Raw genomic sequence first — 19494 nt, forward strand, 5'->3', positions numbered from 1 at the left:
AAAAAAAAAAAAAAAAAGGGTAGAATACAACTAGGTTGAGGGATACACAATCACCTACCAACCTGGAACAATAAATTGACAAATTTGCCTAAGGTAAAAGGTAAGTAAGAAAGTATAGTTTGATTACATAATTACTCTGAAAAACACCTGTTATGGAAACTATTTCTAAACTTTCTCTTGAGTTCTGCTCCTCCAATATAACACTTCTGCCATCTTTACATTAAATTCATGAACTCTGACAGAAAAACAATGACAATTTGTCAATTATTAATGCTATTACCCTGTTGCCAAAGCACCAGCTCCAGCCGAAGGCTTGGTTCTTTGAGAATCACGTCTCCCCGGCCGTGTCTGTTACTGCCTCCACGGAAAACTGTGATAGAAATAAAAGAAGGAAATCCAATGCAATCCAGCTACAACTGATCCTAAACGTCTGCAGTTCTTATCTCCGAATCCTCTTTTTTCCCCTCCCTTCACCTCCCCTTCTCCAGTCCCAAGACGACCGGGAACTTCCTCTAGTACAAAAAGGTCAGAAAACCATTGCTGAGGTAACGGCGTCGCTTCCAGTCAGGTCCAAGGAGTTTCTTTACTCCGGATTCTGGACCCAGCTTCGACACTACCAGGCCTTGTGCCCAGACCCTAACCCTCCCCGGGCCTCAGTTTCCACACCAGATCTCCACAGAAGGGGCGTGGAGCAGGCCGAGTCTCCCGTTAAGAGCTCCTACGTGCCGGTTCGCTTCGTGCAGGAGCTTGGGATCCGGGCCTTCGGGTACCCTTGAGCCCACTCCTTCTCTAGCCGCCACCTCAGTTCCGTTACCTCATCCTCGCTTCGCGTTCCTCCACCAAAGGACGCTGCGCCCACCCGGTACCACAGCCTTGCGGCCTCCCCAGGACGGCGTGCGTCGCAACGCGGGAAGGAGCCTGGACGCAGGACCGGGAGCCTCAGAGCCAAGGGGCGGGGCGACCTTTGCCAGGAAGCCAGTCAGAACGCGAGAGGCATCCGGTGGGTCCGCGCGCAGGGTGCGGGGCGGAGTCTGAGGTGGCGGCGCCGGCTGCAACTAGTGCAGCTTCTTCAGGCTGAGGTGGCAGACGGTGGTGAGCGCCAGCGGCGGAGGTAAAGTTGCAGCCGAAGTATAATGATGAGTGGCGCGGCAGGACTTTCGCGCGTTGACCGTCGCGAACGGGTTCTCAAATTAGGCGAGAGTTTCGAGAAGCGGCCGCGCTGCGCCTTCCACACTGTGCGCTGTGAGTGAGGACTGCCTGGGGAATAAAGTGGGGTTGGAGGGAGGCTAACGGAATGGGGATGTGAACGCACAGACTCCCCTGGGTTGTGTTCCCACAGTCTCCCTTAACTCTGCTGGAGATTGCAGGGGAGCGCGATCGCCTCCCCTGCCTGGAGTCCTAGGGGATCGGTGAAAGGAGTCCGAGTCCAGCAAGTGTGGATAAACACTGGACAGAGGGCGTTAAGTGAAATCCGCCGACAGGAAGGGAAACTTTGTGGAGATATGCAGGAATAACTGTGGAGATAGACGAGACAGGTGGATGAGGCAAAATGGAAAGAAAAATAATAAAGTGTCAAATGGAAGGGACAAAGGACCGAATGCAGGAGGAAGGGAATGCCTCGGGGCTGGTGGGACAATATTCTCTTCTTCATTTTTCTCACCTTTGGCTGATGAGGGTTCTTATTTAGTGTGTTCTTGGGGAGAAACTCTAAACCATCCCAATAATCTGTATCTCTTTGGACCCCAGATTTTAGTCAGTTATCAAATATTGATTATCAAAGTCTTGGAGGCTGTGTTAATAATTTCTTTATTTGGAAGATAATTAACCTCCCTGTGATTTCTACTCTTTGGTTTTCCTTATATCCTCTGGAACCAGTTTTAATAAATTATTCTCTTTTGTGTTGTTAAGGTAGAAAAGGGAGCTCTTTTGCTTTAGTAATTGAATGATGTAGATTCCAGGAAGGAAAATATAGCATATATGATTTCATGTTTATATGTAAAACATTCATTCTTTGCATAATAGCCTTCATAGAATTCTAGAGCAGGAAGGAAACTCTGAGGTCATTGAATCATAACCTCTCATTTTTCTGTGGCAAAATTGTAAAGTAGGTATTTTTTCACTTCCTTTTCTCAGCCTTGCCCTTCCTTAGTATCTTATCATTCTGCCTTTCTCAGTCATTCTGTTCTCAGGCCGTTTAGAGACCTATATGATTTTTGCTCTGAACTGTTCCATGATTCAAACAAAACACCCAGTTAGACACTGCCATAGTTTCATAGAGCAATAAACTCAGTCTGTAGCCAAAAAAACCAAAACCAAAACAAAACAAACAAAAAGCTCACCCAATTAAAACACACATTGTCCAAAAGTTTACTTAAGTTGTAGGTTCCAGTAACTCAGCATAAAAGTATGAGGAACTAATGCTTTAACCCTCCAAGGATATATTTGCATTTTATAAAAGGATTTTATTAAGGAAAATTAGCATCCAATCGGTAGAATAAATTGAGGAGATATTTGTGAACAGAGATCTTCAACAGTGTTCTTTGCTTATTCTTTACCATACTCTGTTTTCCAAAGCTCCCCATAGAGAGGCAGCTAGTGCGTCCTAGCTCTGCAGTTTCTCTCTTTAGTTCCATTTTCCAGAAGTATGATATGGTTATTTGGTTTCTCCATGCCTTTTTTCTCAAATAGTATCACTTCTCTCCTTTCCAATTCCTTCTCAGGTATGCAGTAGTCTTAGTATTAATTTTTCAAGTTACAAGTTTTAAGATTATAAGAATTTCCTCAAGAATATATTTTTATATAATTTGGACATGTATTCTCTTTTTAAGATCACAAACCCCAAATTAAGTGAATAAAAAATAGCCTTTGGAAATCATCTTGCAAGTGCTTTCAAAGCCTTTCACTTATAAAGGTTCTTAAAATGCTGGAATTGTATCTTCAAAATCAGAGAATCAGATAATCCAGCTACAAGAATGAAAATAAAAAAAATAAAAAAGCAATAATAAACAAATAAATCCAGATGCTTGACTAGACACTTAATCCTGTAGAAGACATTAGAAATCTTTTCTGCCCTTGTATTTTTCTTGTTGAAACAGACATAGTAATGGCACAGAATCATTTTGGATTATTTTAAATAAAACCAGTCATTATCCTTGAGTACAGGTTCATTTTTAATGTGATCCTCACTCTTGAGGACTCCGAGTGAATGATGGAAACTATTGAATAGTGTGACTCTGTTGTTCATACATTGTGGGTGGATCTAATTTGTAACAGACAATCAAGCCAATGTAATCTGGGAGAAAGTAATATTCCATCTTTATATACAGGGGCAATTATGCCTTTCTGAAATGCTGAGACTTCAGACAAACCTGAATGTGAATCCTGGCCTCCACCACTTATCTATGTAATGTGACTTTATGAACATTAGCTAAACTCTCAGCCTCAGTTTTCTTATGTGCAAAATGATAATAATAATATCCATATTTCACAGTTTTTGTATGGATTAAATAAAATAGCATAAATGACTTAGTACAGTATTTGGCACAGGGTAGAGAATAAATAGCGGTCACTGTTATTTTTGAAAAGAGTTATATTCATATGTCTATGAGAAGTGCCAATGGTAACTTACTTAGACTTTGAAAAGGCATTTATCAGGGCTTGGCAATAAAACCTATCAAAAAGAAAGTCTGGCAAGTGGTAGGAAGGACATGGGATGTTCTATCAATGATAAGCTAAATACTAGCAATAGATGCTTCAATGCATAGAAGAGTTTGAATAATAGGACTCATTAGAATCAATTTGGATTTGGTCTAGTACCAGTTTTACAATTCATTCAGATAAGGGAATAAATTGTGAAATCCTAGGTTTGTAAATGATGCCACTTTTTGCTGACATGAAATAATGAGCTGATGAGCAATGACTACAAAAAGATTGTCTGAGACTTTAAGTGGACTCACCCCGCAAAAAGTAGTAGTTAAGCTTTGGTGTGAGCAAATATCAAAAAGTATACTAAGGAAAAATAAAATTAAAATTATATTTACTGCTAAGGTTTTCTAAGCAGTGTGGTATAGTAGAAAGAGTATGAGTTTGGGATTTAGTTGAATTCATTCAAATCCCAGGAAATAAATAGTAATTATGGATTTTTTTTGAAGATATCGACATTATGTGATGCTACAGCCAAAATAATCAGAAAAGTGATAAAAATTACAGAAAAAGTATTAAATAAAAGGTAGAAAATGTCTACTCTTCATGAAATATAATAAGCAATTATATTGTAAACCTGAAGAAAATAACATAGATGAGAGAAAGCTGGAGAGAATAAATAAATGGTATAATTGGCGGTGGCATTTCCAAACCAAGGAGAACTGAAAAATAAACTATGTGTTCTGGAATCATAGCAACTTAGAAGAGAATACATTTGATATTTGGAAGCATATGGAAAGCATGAACGTGAGATTATTCAACAAATTCTATATTTCTAGAACTATAGAACTGTATGAACTAGATTCATGCTTATCGAACATATGAAAAAATGCTCAACATCTCTAATTATCATGGAAATGCAAATCAAAACCACAATGAGGTATCACCTAACTCCAGTGAGAATGGCCTCTATCAAAAAGTCCCAAAACAATAAATGTTGGCATGGATGTGGAGAGATAGGAACACTCATACACTGCTGGTGGAACTGCAAACTAGTACAACCTCTGTGGAAAGCAATATGGAGATACCTCAAAGAGATACAAGTAGATATATCATTTGATCCAGCAATCCCATTACTGGGAGTCTACCCAAAAGAACAAAAGACATTCTATAAAAAAGACATCTGCACTCGAATGTTTATAGCAGCATAATTCACAATTGCAAAGATGTGGAAACAACCCAAGTGCCCATCAATACATGAGTGAATTAATAAAATGTGGTATATGTACACACCATGGAGTACTATTCAGCTATAACAAACAATGGTGATATAGCACCTCTCATATTTTCCTGGATAGAGCTAGAACACATTCTACTAAGTGAAGTATCCCAAGAATGGAAAAATAAGCACCACATGTACTCACCATCAAATTGGCTTTAACTGATCAACACCTAAGTGCACATATAGGAATAACATTCATTGGGCATCGGGCAGATGGGAGGGGGGAGGAGGGGATAGGTATATACATACATAATGAGTGTGATGCGCACCGTTTGGGGGATGGACACGCTTAAAGCTCTGACTTGAGGGCGGGGCGGGAAGGAGGGGGCAAGGGCAATGTACGTAACCTAAACATTTGTACCCCATAATATGCTGAAATAAAAAAAATAAAAATAAAAATAAATTCTTGCTTATCGTTAAGTAAAGCTGAAGATATTGTGAGTATATTTCTGTCCCTTGCAGCTAATCTCATGTACTCTAGGCATCTAGATAGGCTTCAGGGACCTATATAGCTTATATAGCCTTCAGCACTTCAGGAACCCCTTGAAATTATACGGTATTTGATATGTGTGTTTAGATATGCATTTTTCTGTGGAGAGGATCTATAACTAGGCTATCATTTTCATCAGTTTCTCATAGGTCCTTATGACTATCTCTCATCTCCTAATACTGCCCCCCTGTACCCATACACAAAAGTTAAAAGCTGTGGATATATGACAAAGAGGCTATATTATATCAATGGTTAGATATGCACCTTGAGTTCCTAACTTCAGCACTTACTGATTATTATTTAGAGGAGTTCCTCATTGGTAAAATGTGGGTGAGATTAACCCAATGTTTTGGTGTGAAGATTAGAAGTGGTAATACAAAGAAAAAAAACACTTCGGAAACGCTAAAAGAGAGGGTACAGATTAACAGTTTATAGGCTGGGGTCAATTTTAGAGATGCTTTGTTTCGTCCATGCCATTGTTGTTTTATCTTAGATTAGGTGCAAATGCCTAAAAATCAGGACCTTTTATATAAAAATCTGGATTTCCAGCTTCTTTTTAAAAATCAGAGCTGGCTCCTAGCTCTCTGGGAGGCCGAGATGGGCGGATTGTTTGAGCTCAGGAGTTTGAAACCAGCCTGAGCAAGAGTGAGACCCCGTCTCTACTAAAAATAGAAAGAAATTAATTGGACAACTAAAAATATATAGAAAAAATTAGCCGGGCATGGTGGCTCATGCCTGTAGTCCCAGCTACTTGGGAGGCTGAGGCAGTAGGATCGCTTGAGCTCAGGAGTTTGAGGTTGCTGTGAGCTAGGATGACGCCACAGCACTCTAGCCCAGGCAACACAGTAAGACTCTGTCTCAAAAAAAAAAAAAAAAAAAATCAGAGCTGGCAACACTGCGACCATATCTCCTCTTTGCAGCAGTTGGCTGGAGCAGAGTTGTGAAATTGGGTTTATTCATTCTCTCTCCCTTTTTTTGCTTTTTAATGTTCACAGTAACCTTGAAAGGGTTTATTCATTCTCTAGATCACAATGGTTCCCAATGGTCTGTTTCACTGCCTCTAATTTACCTGTAGTTAAACAACAACCATATCTCCCAGTATTGCCCTTTGTGTCACTGTCAGAAAAATATTGGAGATCAGAGGGCCATGATTTTACTTTAGGATGTCATTTCTAATGTTTTGCGTATTTCTCATAGAGAATTTTTTTTGTCAAACATTAAGTAATGGGTGCGCTCTGTGAGAACAAAAGTGTACTTAGTTAAAAGTACAAAAGGAAAATGGCCATGTTTACCCTAAAGGGATTGAGAGTCTTGAAGTAGAGATGACTCTGATCCACAGAAAATAATTAGAAAACAAGTATTTTACATATAATTTTTAGCACCTTATATATATATTAATACTTAAAATAAGTTTGCAGGTGATTCAGAGAAGGGCGAACTATATGAATACAACTCAACTACAAATCTCTTATATATTTGTTAAAAGCACTGTGCTAGAGCCACAGTTCTGGAGGAATTAAAGTATGAGGCATTGTGCTTTAAAAAATTACAGTATGGTAGGACATGTCTATAAGGAGGTAAATAATATCAGATAGTTTATGTTAGGTTTAGATGAATGGTATAGTACATGTTGCAGGAATGGAAAAGAAATTAACTTCAGGGAAGAGGGAACTTTGGCATAGGATTCAAATTCTAAGAGAGCAAAAGGACAGAGAAAAGCAGAAGGGCAGGCTGTAGGTATTCTGATAGTTTAGCCTTTAGTTGATTGAAAACTAGTTTGTTTTTGGCAAGAATGCAACAGTATGGCTTTGAAAGGTATTATGAAAGAAGATACAGTGACTAGATGTGAGTGATGAAGGAAATAGAGGAATATTTTGAGGAATACTTAGATTGATGAGCAGAGCCTTGAAGGATAGTTAAAATTAGGAAGTTGAGGACTAAGAAAATCTACTAATGTGGGATACCCCCAAAGGGCATGATGATTACCTGTTTATAGATAGTGAAAGATTTTAAGTGGCAGTTACTTCATTTCTACTATATACATCCTAATAAAATGACTTTGATTCTCACTTTAGGTTGAGAAATGATATTTGCTAGCTCAAATCGAAGTTCTCCCACAATTGACATTGATATATCTTGGCCAACCTCCCATCTTTTTATTCTAACTGGGTTTTGTAGTTACTTATTCTAGATTTAGCAAATAATACTTACGTGATCTGGGGCAATGGACTTAATTTCCTCCACCCTTACTTCCCTTATCTGTAAGATAGGGATATTCATTACCTTAAGGGATTACTGTGAGGCTTCAAGATAAAAGTGATTAGAAAAGACTTTTTAAATTTATTAGCATATAAGTAATTATGATTGTTACTTTGTTTTATATTTGAGTTCATTGTCTTAGATTTTATAGCTTCTCTTTTACCTTCTACTGTCTCTTTTTTTAATTCTTTTTAAAATTTTTTATTCTTTTTTTAAATTCTTTTTTGTTTTTTGTCCTATGTAGGTGAGGAGAATTTCTCTTTATCTCTGTCATATGCAAGTTCAGTTCTAATTTTTTTCTTTAATATCAGTATCTTTTTATCAATTGACATTAATTAACATTTATTTCTCTTAGTCCAAACCCTCTTTCAAGCATCTAAAACTTAACACCTTAATTATATATCTTTTATCTTTCTCACTTGCTGCTACTAGTGACTCCCCAGTTTATTTTCAGTCTAACCTTTATCCTTTGATTCTTTAGTTGTGCTTCCTAGGGATACATTGTAAATCAAAACTCTTTCCCACTTTTCATATTACTTCTGTTATTTGTATATCTATTTCTTAAAATCTAGGAATAACTATTAAGATTGTAAGAGATGCATGTGTTCAGTTTTGAATTAAAGCAGCACAAAGAATAAACTATATTATAAAGAATACTTTTTGTGAATTGTGTATATTCATTTGCATTTATGTTTCTTTAAGGAATAGAGGAATGGATTGTATTTATTTTCATAGGGTTGTTATTATAATTAAATATGAAGTGTTAAGCATGATTCCTGGCACATAGTAAATATTCCATAAATGTTAGCTATTACAATTGTCGTTGTGAAGCAAGGCCAGCCTTATCGACAGAGTAATAATTTGAGGAACATTGGGAGATTCTCCTAAGATCTGCCCTTTATAATACCATAAGTTCTACTAATAAATATCCATTACTTTGGATTTAAACATTTTGCCTATGGAGCTTTTTTGTTAATATGAAGATGAATCTCTTGGGATATGGGTAATAACTGGGAAGGACCTCTGAGGGGGCTGATAATGTTCTATTTCTTGATCTGGTTGCTAGTTATACATGCATGACTTTGTGAAAGTTATTAAACTTATGATTTATGTTCTTTTTGCATGTATGCCATATTTTAATAAAGAGTTAAGTAAATATAACATGAATTATATATCAGAATTATAAGTCATTGATGAATATTGATATAAATTATTTTAATGTCTTTCGTATCTTAAAAGTTTTTAAGCTCATTTAACATGTGAAATACCTTAGCACCCTAAATTCCCGCTAGGTAATAGCTTTTAATGGCATCATTTGAACTATGATTTAACTTAAAATTTATTTTAGGTTCTTCCAAAGTGAAAGATTTAGTTAAATTTATACATCCATTAGTGGTATTCATGAAAAACTCAAACTGTTAAACTGAACAGATTACTTTTTCATAAGTTTCCTCATTAATACACACTGAATTTTCTGTATATTCATTCATTTTGTTCTTCTGGGATAGCAGACAAGTGGCAGTAGGCACCATAGGTGGTTTAAGAAAACATTATGGGAGAAAAGGACTGAACATTGAAAATGGTCTACCTATATCAGTTTTTCAGCAAGTTGTGAAAACACTGACATTATTTAGCAGTGGAATATGTTATTCAAGTTATCTTGGTCTAAACAGAATTCTAAGGGAGCATGAGTTTGAGGAATATTTTTTATGACTATAGCTATTTCTCTGTTCTTAGAATTATGCATATAGAAATAACCTTGATTGTATTTTGTTTGTTCATTTGTAATATAAAGACTCTTCTAAACCATTTTAATTACTGGCTTTTGAAAAATGATTTATCACTCATATTTTTGATATCCAGGTGTTCTATTTTATAAAAATCAGTATTTGTATCTACTTTTAGATGATTTCAAACCTGCTTCTATTGATACTTCTTGTGAAGGAGACCTTGAAGTCGGCGAAGGTGAACAGGTGACAATAACTCTGCCAAATATAGAAGTGAGTATTTCTATATTTAGACTAAAGTGGTCTTTTTTACAGGATTCTCACTAAATTTAAATAAAAATAATTGCACAATTCATGTAGTAATGGCTGGTTAAAGTAATTAATAAGCATAGCAAAGCAAATAACCATATTTTGAACTATTTTAGGAAAAAAACTTAAAATACTTGAATCCATTTAGTAGTTCCAAAAACTATCATAGCAAATGATTTGAAAAAATTGGAGGTCTAAAGAAGTATTAATTAAATTCTTATTATGAACCAGCTTTTATACTCTGACATAGGGATTATAACATATTCTTTGCCTTCTAGTCCTAATCTGTTATAGCTGACAAACATATAAACATCTAATGTCAGAGCATATACAAAATTCTGTGCAAGTACATAAGTGGAATTAAATACTCTGCCTGGTAGAATCTTGAAAGGCTTCACAAAGCCAGCAATATTTGAGCTGAGCCTTTGGAGGAAAAGTGAGACTTTATCAGGTAGACAGAGAGTAGAATATTCTATCTAGACACACAGAACAGTATGTGAAAGGCTCGAATGCTAAAGAACAAGGAGTTTGTGGAATAAATGACTTTATGTAGTAAATGACAGTATAACGAAAAAGACTGACAGGAATAGAGACTGGAAAGGTAGGTTGGGATCAGATCGTGAAGGACATTTTATGTTGTAATATAGAATTTAGACTTTATCCCATAGGCATTAGAAAACCATTAGAAGTTTGTACGTAGAGAAGTAACATGATTAGATTTGTGTTTTTGGAAGGATTTCAGCAGTAGTTTGGGGAATAGGTTGAAAAAGAGACTTGGTCAGGAAGGCTCTAACCAAAAGTTTTGTCTGTTTTTTTAATTTCCAGATGTATCCAAGTAACACTACCAAATACTATTTGCATAGAAATACAAGTTCTTTGTTGTATGCTCTACTTTTCTGAGTCCTTCAGTTAGAAATTTCTTAGTATTCAGCTTAACTTTCTTTTCCTTTTCTTTTGTATTGACTTTGTCTATTCTCAGAGAAAACCAAGACTGTCAGTTTATACTTTAATATATAAAGAAAACCTTGGAATTTTTAAAGACTTTTTTCATTTTGTTTAATTTTTATAATAGTTATTTTGTGCTGGTCAATCCACATTCTCCCTTACGCATTAATGAGATGGCTCGTCATAGTTAGAGATAAAGCAAGTAAGTTCTCTATCCTCATATCTATCTTTTTAATTATTTTTATCAGTCAACAGCATTTATTGAGACCCCACTCTTGTGTCAGACTGTATCAGTTGCTGCCTCTGAATAGTTTTCTAAGGCTAATTAAATTTTGGGGGGCTTTTTATTGAAATTCTCATTTGCTCCCTTTGGAACTGAAGGAAATGAAAAATCAGTTTAGTACAAGGTATTATAGATAAGTTAGTTATTGTATTACACTGTTAGAAAAATTGTTCAGATTGTCTCCAGTAACCTAAGGCTTCTTTGCTTTATGATATGTATTGAAGAAAAACCTGAACCAGCCACTTAATTTTAAAAGTTGTTGAAAAGCTTTAAGTTGACAACAGAAACCATTAGCCTGTTGTCTCAGTCTATAGTATTATTGATAAGTGATGGTTGGTTTGTAGATTAACTTTAGTTGAATTCTTCTTTGCCATATAGAAGATTGTGTTCTCAGATTGCCACCCTCCCATCATGATCCCTTGCATTGCTCTTCTACTCCAAACAAATAGGGATTCTTACATTTATTAGTAAACCTTTTTCCTCACTCATATCCTGCTTTAATCAAGAGTTACCATCTACCATGTGTTTGGTTATGGTCTCAGTTGAAATACATCTTAAAGGAATGACAACTAAAGAAGGCCTATATTTTCAAGTCTGCAAATTATAAATTTCTGAAATTATAAAGAAATCATTTGGGCAAAAGGAACCACCATCAACACTGTCCACCCCTGCAGTCCACCAGAGATGTGTACAAAAAAGAATATGCCTCAGTATATGTGTGCGTGTAAGTGTGTGCTCAAAAAAGAATGAGAAAGAGAAACTGGCCATGTATACATGTATCTTCTTTGTGGTAAATCCTATGCTGGGTAGCTACTGGGACTATAGAAGTAGATTAGATATGGTCAGTGTCCTAAAACATTTTGCCATTTAATGGGAAAGACCAGAAATAACTAATTAAAATATAGAAATGTAAGGACTATCATAAAGATATACATAGAATCTTATAGAAGCACAAAAGAATGGTATCCCAGCCAGATGAAAGGGGGGAGACATCAGAATACACCAAGTCTTAAAGATGAGTCAAAGTTATGCAGGTGAAGGACAGAGAGAAGAAAATTTTTGTCAGAGAAAATAAAAAGACGTGGACTAAGATACAGTAACAGAAGAATGTTAAATGTTTGAAGAACTACATATATGCCACTATGGCTAGGTCAGAAGGGGTGCAAATGGGGACAGGGTGGGAGATGGAAAGATATTTAGGAATCAGATTAGTAAAAGGCCTAATATATAATATAAATTAATTTTAACTTTATTCTGTAGTTCATCTAGACAGCTTAAATGAAAAAGAGTTGTTTAAATTACCACCTGTCGAGAGCAAATATTTTTTCTCCTAGGTATATAGTCCTTGAACAATTGTGGTAAGAATAGAAATTACATTCTCAAATAAACTTTGCAGGATTTTTTTCCCCCCTTCATTTAAAGAACGTCTTTAAACAGGTATTAGATTTAATTTTCTTCAAGGTTCTTAATTCTGTATTTTATGAAAATGTAATGATTATTAGTTTAAGTCATTTAGATTTTCCTATTTTCTTTATGAACTTGCTTTCATCATCCTGGTAAAAATGCCTAGGAAGCTTAGAGTCAGACCGTAAAATAGAGCTTTTATTATATTAAACTTTTAAGAGTACCTTCAGGTTCAGGTGGTTCTTTGATAAGGCAGACTTTCTAATTTCATTCCTCTTGGGTTTCTTTGGTATTATCAAATAGAAGAAACTAATAAAAATGAATGAAGACTGTTAAGCTGGTGAAAAAGTGGGCATTTACACATATTTCTTTACAAACAATTCTCTATGGTTGGCTGCTATAAAATCTAGAGGAAGTTTTTACTTAACTTGACTGTTACGATTTGTCATTGGTGCTGTCTGAGATTGGCATATTTTTAGTGCTGACTCTATCTTGTGGAATACTTTTGTGGGCTTCTATGAAATAGCCCCCTAGAAACTTCCAACTATCCTTTCTATTACACAGGCAATGCATTTCTAGTGGTTACTTATAAATTTAACCCTCAAACCTTGGACTTCTGAGGGTTATGTATGTGTGAGGGCCACTGTGCCACTCTAGATGACCTTCAGCAAAGTTCCTTCCAACAAGATCCTGTTCTGGTTCCCTCCACTGGATTTATGTAGCCCATATGGGAAAATAATCCACCACATTGTTGGGACCTCAGCCTATTTTAGGACCAGAGTCCTAGTTAAATGTTCTGTTATAGTTATATTTTTAATGAACTGTATTTTTTATCATTACACAACATTTTTATCCTGTTTTTGTGGTTTTAAGCTTAAATACCAACTTGTCTGATATTAATATTGCCCCCTTTGCTTCCTTTTTGTTTGCATGTTCAAAGAATCTTAGTGTCTCTTCCTTTTACTTAGCTGACATTTTGTTTTAAGTATATATTTTGTTGACAGAATATTTTATTTTTAAACCCAGTTTAACACTTTCTATTTTTATTAGGAGAATTCTATCTATTCAGTCTATTTACATTTAGTTCAAGGTCGATATACCTGATTTTTATTTCTATCATGTTACAGTATCTTTACTAGTTATTTTAATTTGTTGTTTCCTCTTTTTATTCTTTATTAGCTTCACCAAGCATCTCTTATTTCTATTTTCTTTCTTTGTTTTCTCCTTTTTTTTTTTTTAACTCTTGTTACTTTGGGACCACTATTGTACTTTTCCATTCCATTACTGATTCTTTTCCTTTCCTGGTTTTCATAATTCTGTTTTATATGAAAACTGAGTTCCTCTACTCTTACCCTACCCACATCAAATGAGATTTTTGGAATACTTTGTCATCCCTTAATAATAAGACTTTTTTTCTCCTTCCTTCTTCTTCTCTTCCTTTTCACCTCAGCCAAACACCTACATTTTTCTAAGATAGTGTATTATATTGCAAAATATCTTTATGTCAAGAATACTTATTTAGCTCTTACATTATACATTCTTGGTCTATCCTTATCCATTTATAGTTAAATATATATAAATACCCAGATTCCTTTGCTCACTACTATTTTCTCTTCATTCCCCTATATTGAGATTTTTTTTTTTGATTCACTTATTTTATGGTTGAGTCCTTTCTTGACTCTTTTTTGTTCTCAAATAAAGTGTGCACTCACTTATTTTATATTTTGTTTTGTAATGTTTCCTTTGGTTGACTATCCTAAGTCAGTCATTCATACAAACCAACTATAATCAGTTCTGTGTGGTTTGTAAAGAGTGGCAGGTTGAGAATGTAGCAGTGTAGATGAGAAGATCACAGAGGTCCCCATGGACAGGATTATGGAACATGGCTTTTATCCTGACTACAGAAAACTTTTAAAGTACATAAAGATTTTTAAGTATGGGAACAAACCGATTAGATTTGCCTGTCAGTAGAATGGGGAACAAAATTGGAGAGTTGGGAGGAGGATAACAGTAATCTAGGTGAAATGATGATGGGTACTGAAGTTGTGTAATAGCAGAGAACATGGAGATAATAGGAGGTATTCAGTAGTTATTTGGAGGCAAGGATAGTTCATATACTTAATAGTTGTCTGGTACTTTAATAGTTGCCTTTCTTGGGGTATGGAATAGGCAATGGACAGAAATTAAAGTTTAAAAGTTAGGAATGGTGCTGAATTTAATGAGGGAAAAATTTAAATTTTATAAAACTTGTTCAAAGTATAGAAGGCAGGTATAGAGATTATGAAAGGCTCATTTAATTTGTTACCTATGATCAGAAATTGTTTATATTGTTCATATTCAACATTCATTCACTATCTATAAAGGTCTTGGTACTTTAGGCAGTAGGAACAATTGAAAAAAATAATGATCCAGTTATTATTCTCTAGGAACACAGAGAACAATAATACATTGTAATTTTAAGATGTATTCCATTCTAAGTAAGAATATAAATGTCTTCAAGAAAAATATATTGTACAGATTTCTTATCAACTGTTATTTGGAGTCTTTAGGTTATTATTTTGAGGTACCTTAATTGTTTTCAGCCAAGACATCTGAAAAGCTTACTTACGAGCCAAGTAGACCCAGTTTGTTTTGTCATGATCATGCTCCTGGCTCTCCAGCTTACTAGAGGTTCAACTAAGTGCTCCACATTTAAGCCTTCTAGAACTAGTCCAGATATGTCCTCATCTATGTGCTGTATATTATTGATTTTCTGTAGATCTCTTAAATCCCTAGAGAACTTAAAAAAAAAAACAAACAAAAAAAGCCCTGTTCCTTTCTTTCATTTTCTTCATTTTTCTCTCCATACCTCTCAGAAGTCTCTAACCTACGCCAATTTTGGTAATTTCAATCACCAAATTTATCTCATACTCCTCCTAGTGGTCATTTAGTAAATATCTAATAATTTTTAACTAATATTATTAATATATGCCCTTTAGTCTTTTTATTTTTTATTTTTTTAAATTTATTTTTAATTATTTATGGATAAATATTATTAATAATTATACATATTTATAGGATACATGTGGTATTTTGATACAAGCATGTCCTTTTCTAACCTGATCTAACAGTACTATTGTATGTGACAAAATTATTGTAATAAATCCTTTAAAAGTTTAATATACTTTTATAAAGTTCAAAAATAAGCAGATACAAACAATATATTATTTAGAGATATATGTATTTGGGATAAAGCAAAAGATTGGTAAACAAAATTCCTTCAGGTTTGAGAATGGCAGGGACAAAAGGTAAGGGAAGAGCATGTAAGTAGATGTACGTTATTAGTAATGATCCAGGTTTCTTTAACCTTTTATTATGGAAAATAGAATAGTGGAATGAACTCCATGTACTCCATTACTGAGCTTCAACAATTATCAACATTTTACTTTTCTTTTTTATCTATTCCCCTACTGCTTTTTTCCCTGACGTAAAATACTTAAGCCATTTCATAAATGCTTATTTATGTATCTTTACCTGATAAGGACATTTCTATTTTTATCTACATACTATGGTATTATTATACCTAATAGAATTAATAATAACACTTGGTCCAAGTCACATTTTCGTGCTTATCTCAAAAATGTCTTTTTGCAGACATTGTAAAATGTCCTAACCTGAATTCAAATAAGATTCTCACATTGTATTTGAATATTATGTTTCTTGTCTTTTTTATTCTGTAAAAGTCCCGTCCCTTTTTTATGCCATTGGTTTGTTGGAGAAACCAACGTTATGTGTCCTAGAGAATATACCAATATTCTGGATTTCAAATTACTTCCATCTGGTATTATTTAACTTGTTCATGTAGTCCCCATATTTCCTATAGACTAGAAGTTATATATGTAAAGGCAGGCTTGATGACAGATTATATGGGGTTTGATGACAGTTAAATTCTTTGGAGTTTTTGTATGTTTGTTTTTTGGCAAGGCTATTTTATGGGCGATGCTGTATACTTTTATATCACATGATGAAGCACGTAATGTCTGGTTGCCTCACTTTTAATAATGCTAAAACTAATCAGTAGTATAACAGGCATTTCTTTTTTTTTTTTTTTTTGAGACAGAGTCTCACTCTGTTGCCCAGGCTAGAGTGCCGTGGCATCAGCCTAGCTCACAGCAACCTCAAACTCCTGGGCTCAAGTGATCCTCCTGCCTCAGCCTCCCAAGTAACTGGGACTACAGGCATGTGCCACCATGCCCAGCTAATTTTTTCTATATATTTTTAGTTGTCCAGCTAATTTCTTTCTATTTTTAGTAGAGATGGGGTCTTGCTCTTGCTCAGGCTGGTCTCGAACTCCTGAGCTCAAACGATCCACCTGCCTTGGCCTCCCAGAGTGCTAGTATTATAGGCGTGAGCCACCGTGCCCAGCCAAACAGGCATTTCTTGATAACATTTTTTTTCCTTAATCTGAATAGGGAGGTAACACTTTAAGAAAATATCAGATTTTAAAAAGTAAACTTACAAAGCAATAAGGAAGAAGAGAAGAGGTAGGAAATATGATTCAAAGCTTCTGTTTCCTTATCCATAAAATATATTGATTGTATTAGAATTGAATCCCAATTGCCCATTATAGGCCAGTGAAACAAATTTTTACTGGCTCAGGGTAAGTACCTCCTTTTTTCTTTTTCCTCAGTGAAAGCAGCTTTGAGATCTCAGCCTCTCTTCATCTCTGTCTTTGTTATCACATTCTTTGGATTCAGGCTAGTAAATTTAGGTAGTTTATAGGTTACCTGAATTATAATATGGAACGAGAAACACAATATCAGAAGATCTCAAAGGCCTTCCCAACTAAATTTCTATGATAAATTTCAAATAATGATAATTAACTTCTTAAACAGGGTTCAACTCCACCAGTAACTGTTTTCAAAGGTTCAAGGAAACCTTACTTAAGAGAATGCATTTTGATTATTAACCATGATACTGGAGAATGTCGACTAGAAAAACTCAGCAGCAACATCACTGTAAAAAAAACAAGGTATGTGGTTTAATGAAATAAATTATGTTATCAACACATAAATTTTTAAGGAACCGTCAGGGGGAAAAGTTACTGGATTAAGTCACATTATATAAGGCTTATTTATGTCGGGTACAAAAATGTTTTAATCTTTTTCTAAGTTTAAATTTAGTGGAGATCCTAAGCCAAAAGCTTTTACCACATCACCCTGTGACATATAAAAGCTTGTTTTGCTTCTATATGCTTTCTATAGGTATAGATATATATTTTCTATTATAGATACTTCCATAGAACTGGACTAAAATGAACCATTATGCCCTCCCCAAAATAATTTTATCTTCATTAGTAAAAATTTATTGAACACCTAGAATATGTAAGGCACTAGAAAAAAGAAAGTTTACTATACAAACACTAACCTCAAAACTTCTACATTTTAATTGGATTAACAGACCATTCCGTTAAAGTCAATAGGAGAATATAGCCATCTCCAATTCTTTTCGGAAATAAGTGATGCCTAACTTACCATGTAATACAAAGGCGCTTTCTCTAAAAGCCATACAAATAGCATAGACAAAATTGCTCTAGGAATTAAGAGAAAGAAGAGGTCATGGTAGATTGAAACATTCAGGGAGGCCATATTAATATACCTTAAGGGGAGGTTACAAAAGAAGACAGACAAATGACCAATAAACATAAGAAAAAATACTCAATGTCACTAATCATCAGAGAAATGCAAATTAAAACCACAGTGATATATAACCTTACTCCAGTCAAAATGGCCTTTTTAAAAAAGTATAAAAACAATACATGCTGGCATGGATGCAGAGAGAAAGGAACACTTATACACTATTGGTAGAACTTCAAATTAGTACAACCTCTATGGAAAATAGTATGGAGATTCCTCAAAGAACTAAAAGTCAACCTATCATTTGGTCCAGAAATCCCACTACTGGGCATTTACTCAAAGGAAAAGAAGACATTTTATCAAGAAGACACCTGCACTCAAATGTTTATTGCAGCATAATTCACAATTGCAAAGATGTGGGATGAACCCATGCACCCATCAGTTCATGAGTGGATTAATAAAATGTGGTATATGTATACCATGGAGTACTACCGAGGCATAAAAAAGAATGAATTAATGCCTTTTGCAGCAATTTGGATGGAACTGGAGACCGATTTCCAAAGTGAAGTATCTAAAGAATGGAAATATAAACACCACATGCACTCACTAGTAAATTGGAACTAACGGATGAGCACACGTGTGCATAGAAGGAAGTAAAACTCAGTGGAAATGAATGAGACAGGAGGAAGAGATGAGTGAAAACCTACCTAATGAGTACAATGTACAATATCTGGGTGACAGGCACTCTTACAACCATGACTTAAGCATTATAAAAGTGATTCACGTAACCAAAATTATTGGTACCCTGTAATACTTTGAAATTAGGAAAACAAAACAAAACAAACAAAAAAGAATTACCTTGGGTGCCTGTTAAAAATATGAGTCCCCAAATCCAACCTCAGATCAGAGAAGGGGCCTGGGAAATATTTTTTAATATCCCTTCACCTATGTCCTCCTTGCCCCTCATGATTCTTATTTGTAGAAAAGTTTGGGAAATACTGATTTTGTTGATCAGAGAGGATATAAGGATGTAAACAGGGTTTGAAAACAGTAGTATATATGACTTATTCAGGGCTATTGAATAAGACCCTGTGTGAACAGAGCAGAGATTTGTCTCTATACCTGTGTATAAGTTTTAGAAAGTAGAGGGTAATGTTGATATTGAGTTAGAGGTAAGGCTGTAAAGGGAGGTTGAGGTTAATGCCTTCAGTATTAACTAAGAAATTAGGACATTATCATGCTGGCAATGGTTACATATTAAAGTATTTTTAACTAGGGATTGACATATTTACAGTTTTACTTAAAACTTTAATCCAGCAAAGAAACTGAGTAAAATGAAAAAATGTAGGGAACGGAAAAATACATAAACCAGGATTTTGAGAGTAAGAATGAAGAGAAAAATGAGGTTCTAAATACTTTTTATTTTTTTCTCACCCCGTCTCTCAGGTGTTTTTTTGTTTTTATTTTTTTATTTTTTTCCTTTTATTTCAGCATATTATGGAGGTACAGATGTTTTGGTTACGTATGTTGCCCTTGGT

The 19494-nt window shown here is 34.9% G+C and overlaps 2 protein-coding genes across 3 annotated transcripts in view; one reads left to right on the forward strand and one right to left on the reverse strand.

Moving 5' to 3' along the window:
* Positions 1-926, reverse strand: part of IQCB1 (IQ motif containing B1) — a 54102-nt gene extending 53176 nt beyond the window's left edge. Inside the window, exons 1-2 of one of the 2 annotated variants that reach the window (XM_012640158.1) lie at positions 815-926; positions 281-370 (exon numbers count right to left, since the gene is read on the reverse strand). The gene's annotated coding sequence lies outside the window, so the exon portion shown is untranslated. The remainder of the gene's footprint in view (positions 1-280; positions 371-814) is intronic. The other variant, XM_012640164.1, reaches the window with a different exon arrangement.
* A 141-nt stretch (positions 927-1067) lies between these two features.
* Positions 1068-19494, forward strand: part of EAF2 (ELL associated factor 2) — a 45179-nt gene continuing 26752 nt past the window's right edge. Inside the window, exons 1-3 of the mRNA XM_012640574.1 lie at positions 1068-1242; positions 9579-9673; positions 17216-17352. Coding sequence (XP_012496028.1) covers positions 1134-1242; positions 9579-9673; positions 17216-17352 — 341 coding nt within the window. The 5' untranslated portion in view covers positions 1068-1133. The remainder of the gene's footprint in view (positions 1243-9578; positions 9674-17215; positions 17353-19494) is intronic.

Source organism: Propithecus coquereli, unplaced genomic scaffold (assembly GCF_000956105.1).
Source record: "Propithecus coquereli isolate 6110/MARCELLA unplaced genomic scaffold, Pcoq_1.0 Scaffold10, whole genome shotgun sequence".
Taxonomy (NCBI): domain Eukaryota; kingdom Metazoa; phylum Chordata; class Mammalia; order Primates; family Indriidae; genus Propithecus; species Propithecus coquereli.